This window comes from Amphiura filiformis, chromosome 19 (genome assembly GCF_039555335.1).
Source record: "Amphiura filiformis chromosome 19, Afil_fr2py, whole genome shotgun sequence".
NCBI lineage: Eukaryota > Metazoa > Echinodermata > Ophiuroidea > Amphilepidida > Amphiuridae > Amphiura > Amphiura filiformis.
Window position 1 is genome coordinate 35,610,855 of NC_092646.1, and position 7,120 is coordinate 35,617,974.

The 7,120-nt window shown below is 35.4% G+C and overlaps 1 protein-coding gene across 1 annotated transcript in view; it reads left to right on the forward strand.

Annotated features, from left to right (window-relative positions):
- LOC140140531 (ribosomal biogenesis protein LAS1L-like) overlaps positions 1 to 6,280 on the forward strand; it is a 51,102-nt gene extending 44,822 nt beyond the window's left edge. Inside the window, exon 11 of the mRNA XM_072162289.1 lies at positions 3,589 to 6,280. Coding sequence (XP_072018390.1) covers positions 3,589 to 3,916 — 328 coding nt within the window. The 3' untranslated portion in view covers positions 3,917 to 6,280. The remainder of the gene's footprint in view (positions 1 to 3,588) is intronic.
- The last annotated feature ends 840 nt before the right edge of the window (positions 6,281 to 7,120 follow it).

Sequence of the window (7,120 nt, forward strand, 5' to 3'; positions counted from 1 at the left end):
GTGTGGGAGATATAGGTCATGTTTCCCATAGGGGATGTACAGATTATTTAAAACTGGAATAACCCAATTGGTGCACTTGGTGCTATTATTACTTCCTTTAACTGCATGGGCTATATTTAACACAATAGTTTGTTTACAGTAATTAGTTAGTGGTCTTGTTTCATAAAGGAGATGATAAATTATTATAGGAAGTGCATCAGGATTTATTTCTTATATGATGTGGTTTGGTTACCTCCCGGGGGGGCCACTCAAATATGAGAGTGTACGCATGCGTGACCAAATTTTTTTCGAACACCCCCTAAACAAGTTTTCCTCTGTGAGCAAAATGACCCCCTAAGCAAGTTTTTAGCGCGCTTTCCCCAAAAATTTGACCCCCTAAACAAGTTTTTGTCAAATGTTGACCCCCTAAACAAGTTTTTGTCTAAATTTGACCCACTTTACAAGTTTTGATGGATTTTGACCTATTGAACAATTTTTTGTAGGCCTACTAACTTGTCATTGAACACTAAAAGTCTTCCCGGACTATACCCCCCCCTCCGAATACCATACCACTTTAAAATTTATATAAATAGACCTAATGACACGATGAATTCAGAGTATACCACGAGGTCTTCAGATTCGTAGCTTGTTACATGAATCTGATTGGATTCTCGTAAAGTAGTTTTGTGAGAATATAAAATACAAATATATAGGCATAATTTATCCAGAGGCACCGTTATGCAGTATTCACATCGTATTTGGTTCCGAATTCGGCACCTAAAGTTGATTATCGTGTCCCGATAATCGATATCGTGTGCCCTTTCCATGCTTTCTACTGCAAATATAATTTCCTAAAGTAATCCAGAGAAGGGGAAACTCACAAATCTACCAGCAGGAGTAGTAAATAATGTGAGGAATCTATAAAGGTCCTGAAAATCTTTTTGAAATACATGATATTTTCGTCCCGGATTTTCGTCTCCCCGTTTGTCCACTCATAGACTATTCCTTTCTAGGGTCTATGGTCCACTGAACTATACCCATCATAATTCAAGCAACATTTATATGACGTCATTAATTAATATGCATGTTTTTTAATCTAAACGGTATTTTACATAGAAGTACATGGCTATGTTTTCAAAATCACATGTAACAAGTCATGAAATATGTGACATGTCATGTCAAAAGGAGACACTTTTGGGCAGGTTATCAATTTTGAGATTTTTACATATCTTAAATATAGAGATATTTTGCTCCACAACACCGTTTTCCCCAATGAAATCGGACATTCCTAAGCGAAGATATTGAGTTCGGAAGTTATGGTATTATAAAATTGGAAATTGAGATAACGGCCTTTAAAAATATTATTGACAATGTTGAGAGTAGGAATTACCTTGAAAAATGTCTCAAAAAAATACAAGATGCCAGTTATATTCCAGTCTGAAACTATCAGAGAATATTATTAACATTAATAACATCACAAATTCGCAACAAACCAAAATTGTGAAAAAATCACCCCTGGGCAGATTTTTGGCTATATCTCCATTTACGATCCTGCCCAAAAGTGTCTCCTTTTGACATGACACGTCACATATATTTGCATAACATAGTGACACTCTAGGTTTGGAGTATGCTGTTAACATTTATATCGGGGAATTCTAGCACTGGAATAAACTTTTTTTCGGCATCGGAGTTTCAGCAGATTTGAAAAGCGGATTAAAATGGTACCCTAAATGCGTTACAAACGATTTTAAAACTACCCCTTTTCATGAAAATCACCGTTTTTGCCCCCTTAACGCGTCACGCGCGTAACGTGCCCCGCCAAGAAAAAACACAAAGCTTTGTTTTGTTTTGTTTAAATTGTTTTGTCAAATTGTTTTGTTATGTTTCCCTTTTTTTGTTTGTTTGTTTGTTGTTGTTGTTATTGTTGTTTGGGAGGGATTTTGGTGGTGTTTGGTGGTGGCACTAAGGCAATAGAAACAAATTAGTTTCATTTTTCCATCATCAACGCTTGGCCAATTCTTATTATTTAATTAATGGGCTATTGTTAATTGTGGTAACATTATCAATCTTTGCCTGTATTAATATTGACCAATATAAATTTACCAGTAATTCTGATTAATTAGTTACTAGCTCATTAATAACAAGCATCGAAGCAGCATCCACAGTCGATCCAAAGATCGAACAAATCTGGTTCTGGTGCCTTATAGCTATTATTTCCTTATCAACTGGGCTATATTTAACACAATGGTCTGTTTACAGTAATTAGTCAACACCTGGTCTTGTTTCATAAAGGAGATGATAACTATATAGAAAGTGTGTCAGGTTTCCTGGTTACTTTGTATTTCTGATGTTATGTATCAATAATTATGTGATTACCTTGGATACTGACATTGGATAATGTCATTACCAAGGCAGCCATGTCTGGACTCTTTGTCTTGACAGTCTGGTTCAAATAAAAAGTTCTGAAGGGTTTTGTTGTTGTTCTTTTCTTTTCCCTCTTCTTTTCTATTCCCTTCCCTTTCTGTCACTTTCTTCCCTCCCCTCCCCTCTTCTCTCCTCTTCGCTCCTCTCCTCTCCTCTCCTCCCCTCCCCTACCCTCCCCTCCCCTACCCTACCCTCCCCTTTTCCTATTCCTATTCCTTTTCCATTTATTTAAGTTTTCTTGTTTGATAAATGGCGGACATAAGAGATTAGGGATTGGAACCTTGATCAAGGTTGATTTTTTTCTCTCCGTTCCCACCTCACATACACAACATATCATAAATCAAATTGGAAGGACTCTCAAATTTGAATCTCATAAACAAAGTTTATACTCATATACATACAAAGATCATAACGTATGATCAGATTTCCTCTGTTTCTTCTAACTGGAATGAATTGGCACAAAAACAGTTTGTTTTTACTACATCTAGTACATAAAACATAAAGAATAGAAATAAATCAAAAATGATGGCTCATTTGTTGTAAAGTGCAGAAGAAAAAAGGTGCTAGAAATCATGTTGCCAAAGGCTACCATTTTTCCATGCATTTGGCTAATTTATTAAATACTGACTGCAATAATTCCCTCAGACTTCTACAAAATGTTTTCCATTCTTTCAACACAAAGATACTACATTCATAATTTTCATATTCATATTTATTTCCATAAAAAGTCACCATAGGAAAAGACATCAAAATAATTTAGCAAACAAATATACAAATCAAAGGAATAGGCTAGACTACCAAAAAGCCTGAAAGTATACCTAAAATGATTAGCCAAAAGAATCATGTTTTCGACAACCAAAATCATCATCTAACAAACTAATTTTGAAGTCAAGGTTTAAAATAAGATGAATGTTGTTCTTTTTTGTCTTTTTTTTTTGTTGGTTTGTTTCTCTTTAGACTTTTGTTGGGTTTTTTGTTGTCATTTTTCTGGTTTTTTTTGTACCATATTCTTTTGAAATATGTTTGCGATTTTCATCTTGTAAATGAAAGTAAAATAAATACAGATTAATAAAATACAAACTGTGATTAACACAAACCAACAGTTTTCAGAAACAACTTTTTTGCATTTCACATCCGTCAAATTGCTATTTATAATCTCTCTCCTTTTCTTTTTACTATGACCAGGAAGTCGACTACAAGTTGGAAATACCCCAAATTCCACGATCATGAAACAGAACAACTCTACACCCACCAACGGAAATCCGCTGATCAAACCAGTGAGGTTCAAAACCGAGAGAAGCATGCCGAGTCTAGCGACGTGTCATCATCATTGGAAAGGGGAATCCCCTCTTGGAAAACCCCTGATCTAGTTATTGGAATGGAGTCAAGTAGTCTAGATTTGGTGGTGGATAAGGAGAATTTCCAAGAGAATGAGGCGGAAGATGATGGGAGAACTGAACCAATGACTCTGGATCAAGACTCATGTTCTCCAGATGTTATAGCATTGTTTTGAGCCGAGACGCGAATATATTTGTCTCAGGTTTTGAGGTAGTCGGGTGACAGGAAGTCATATTGGGCTATTCAGTTGAAATCCACACTACCCCTGTGGAAAATTTTGGAAATATCTTCCACAGGGGGGAGTATGTTTTTCAAATGTAATTAGTCAGGATTAATCATTTTGGAACACATACTCCCCCTGTATTATGAATTTACCTATATCTTCCATAACTGGAGTGAACATTTCAAATGGAAGTTACCCAAATGTCTATTCTATTTGAAAGTCATACTCCCTCTGTGGAATACTAGCTAAATCTTCCACAGCGGGAATGTGGATTTTTTAAATGGAATAGCCCATTTTTCCAGTTTTAGCCATTTTAGCTAAAAACATTGCAGTGTTCTTCTTAATATGAATATATTGATTGTACGGGAAATATGTCAAGGAAGGCAATAATGACATTTACAATTCCATATAGGTCTTGCAGTTCTAAAGTTAAGGCTAATAATCATGCACATGGGGTGGAAATGACACATCAAACCTTGGTATCTCATTCATAGAAACCATTGCATTCCTCTTATGATAATTATATAATATTGAATGGCTTTGAGTGTGATACAAGAATATATTGCACGAGATAGGAAAATATTGCACGAGTCGAAGACGAGTGCAACATTTTTCTATCGAATGCAATATATTCCTGTATCACACGAAAACAAGCCATTCAATATTATTATTATTATTTATATCGGGCTTTTGCTATGCGGTAAAATGAAAATTTAAGCTTACCTAGCCACCGGGTTTAACCAATGTGTAGGCCTATTGTAATGTAAGTTTACCTTTTGACCTTCTTGTTTTTTGCTCTTTCCTCGGCAAAGACAATTTCGGAATTATTATATAAAGGTTTATTTGTAGATGTGGATTATGTTTCCTAAGGTTATCATCATCCAGAATTGCCATGAATTAAGTTTGTGATTTTACTTGTTTATACAGTACAAAATCTCCCCGGGAAATCTCCTGTGAGCCGTTACTGTGTCTGTAGTGTATTGTTGTGCTGTTGTATCATGACGCGTTGTGCTGTCACCATGGCAACGCGTACGCGATACACATACAATATTTAAAAAATATTGTATTGCATCCGGGTATTTTGCAAATATTGTACAATATACAGTTTTATTGTATCGCTCAAAAGCCTGATATAAATAATAATAATATTTATTTGAATTACTTGCAAAATACAAAAATAACAGTACATTTACACACTTTACATTTCATACACATGACAAAAGCAGGATGAATGAATGGGCTTAAAGTCCAAACACAGAAGTGCCTACTCATCCTGCACAAGAATACATAGTTTAAAAGTACATATTAGAGATAGCAAAATGCTACATTGAGTAAAATAAAACCATTATAAAATTGATATATACATTAAATTCAGACATTTGAAAATACATAAGCCAAAGCGTGTAATACCACAAACTCATTTAAGCATATTCAGTAAAGATCTACATTCAGACTTAACAAGGTTATTTACACGATGCAATTCAGAGGGAATTCCATTCCAAAGACATGGAAGGGAAACAAACACTGAATTATAGAAAGAAAGAAGAAGTTTTTGGCAGTTTGATGCAATAGCCTAGAATTATCCAAAATACTTCTTTGAACCAGAGAACCAAAAGAAACAGGCCCAATGGGCTATTCCATTTAAAATCCATACTCCCCCTGTGGAAGATTTTGGAAATATCTTCCACAGGGTGAGTATGAATTTCAAATGGAATTAGCACCTACACCCTTGAGAAAGATTCAACCTGAATCTTGCACAGAGGGATGGTGAGTTTCAAATGGAGCTGCCTAATGTGCTAATTCCATTTGAAATTCATACTCCGCCTGTGGAAGATATTTACAAAATGTTCCACAGGGGGAGTGTGGATTTTAAATTCAATAGCCCAATATCATTGTGTGTCAGCTTTATTTGTCTCAATATTTGAGTGCAAACACCAGTATGTCATGCCCACCTCCAACCTGCCTTTTAAGGGTCTCCTTAGGGCCATTCCCCATCTTCTTTTCAATAACAATTGATATATTTTGTGTATTTTTAAATAGCATTTAAGAAATCAAAAAGAAGACATACATTTCTAAAGGATTTGCGGTTCTTGAATTAAGGCAACAGAAAAATAAACACCTGTTCTAAGAGCGGACAGACCTTGCAAATTCAGTCAGTCAGTGTTTCTTTGATTTTTTTTTTTCACTTGCTCAGCTTAATTATGATTTTTAGTCAAAACAAGTACACTTTTCCAAAATGCTGATTTTACATACATGTACATGCAGCAGGAAAAAATCCAAACTGCAAAATCTGGATTATTGGGGCCCTGGAACTGTGGGTTTGGGTTGGTTTTTTTATGGTTTTTTGTCGCCCTAAAACAAAATCTGACATTAGGTAGACCGTAGGATAAAAGTAGATACTCTAATGTTTGGGATAGCTATTGGCTTATTCCAGTTGAAATCCATGCACCCCCTATGTGTAAGACATGACCATCATCTTCCACACAGGGAGTGTGTATTTCAAATGGGGTTACTTGTGTGAGTGATTCCATTTGAAATCTACACCCCCTGTGTGGGCAATTAAGGTTGTGTCTTCCATAGGGGTGTATGGATTTCAACTGGGATATCCAAATTTGCTGGTTATTTGATGAACAAATTGGCTTGCATCTTTTGAATTTAGTAGACTTCTGAATAATAAATTTGGAGCAAAGGTTTTCCACTACCAAATTTGTAGAATATGAGAACCAGGTGTACGGAATTTAAAAGGATCTTTTTGCTAAATAAATTTGCTTACATGCCAATTTTTACATAAACCCCCTAAAATATGAACAGTTAACATTATAAAGTTGTATCCTCATTCATTTTTCTTAATAATTATTGGGTGTATTGGTACATTTTCCTCTGAAAAGTGGACTTTTTGTCAATTGGGGGTATCATCACACCCCCGACTGTGCACCTAATGATAACTATAATAAGTATGTGAGAACTAACCAGTGTTGTCACTTGCCATTCAAAGGCGTAATGCATGATCATGCCCAAATTCGAAATGACCCCCTATTTTGCACACTTTCAAGGACATCTACAGCCATTTTGTACTCTATTTTGCACGAAAACAGGGACAAATTAGTCGTAAAAAATTACCCGGCCCTTTTTGGGTTTCAAGGACATTTTTACTAT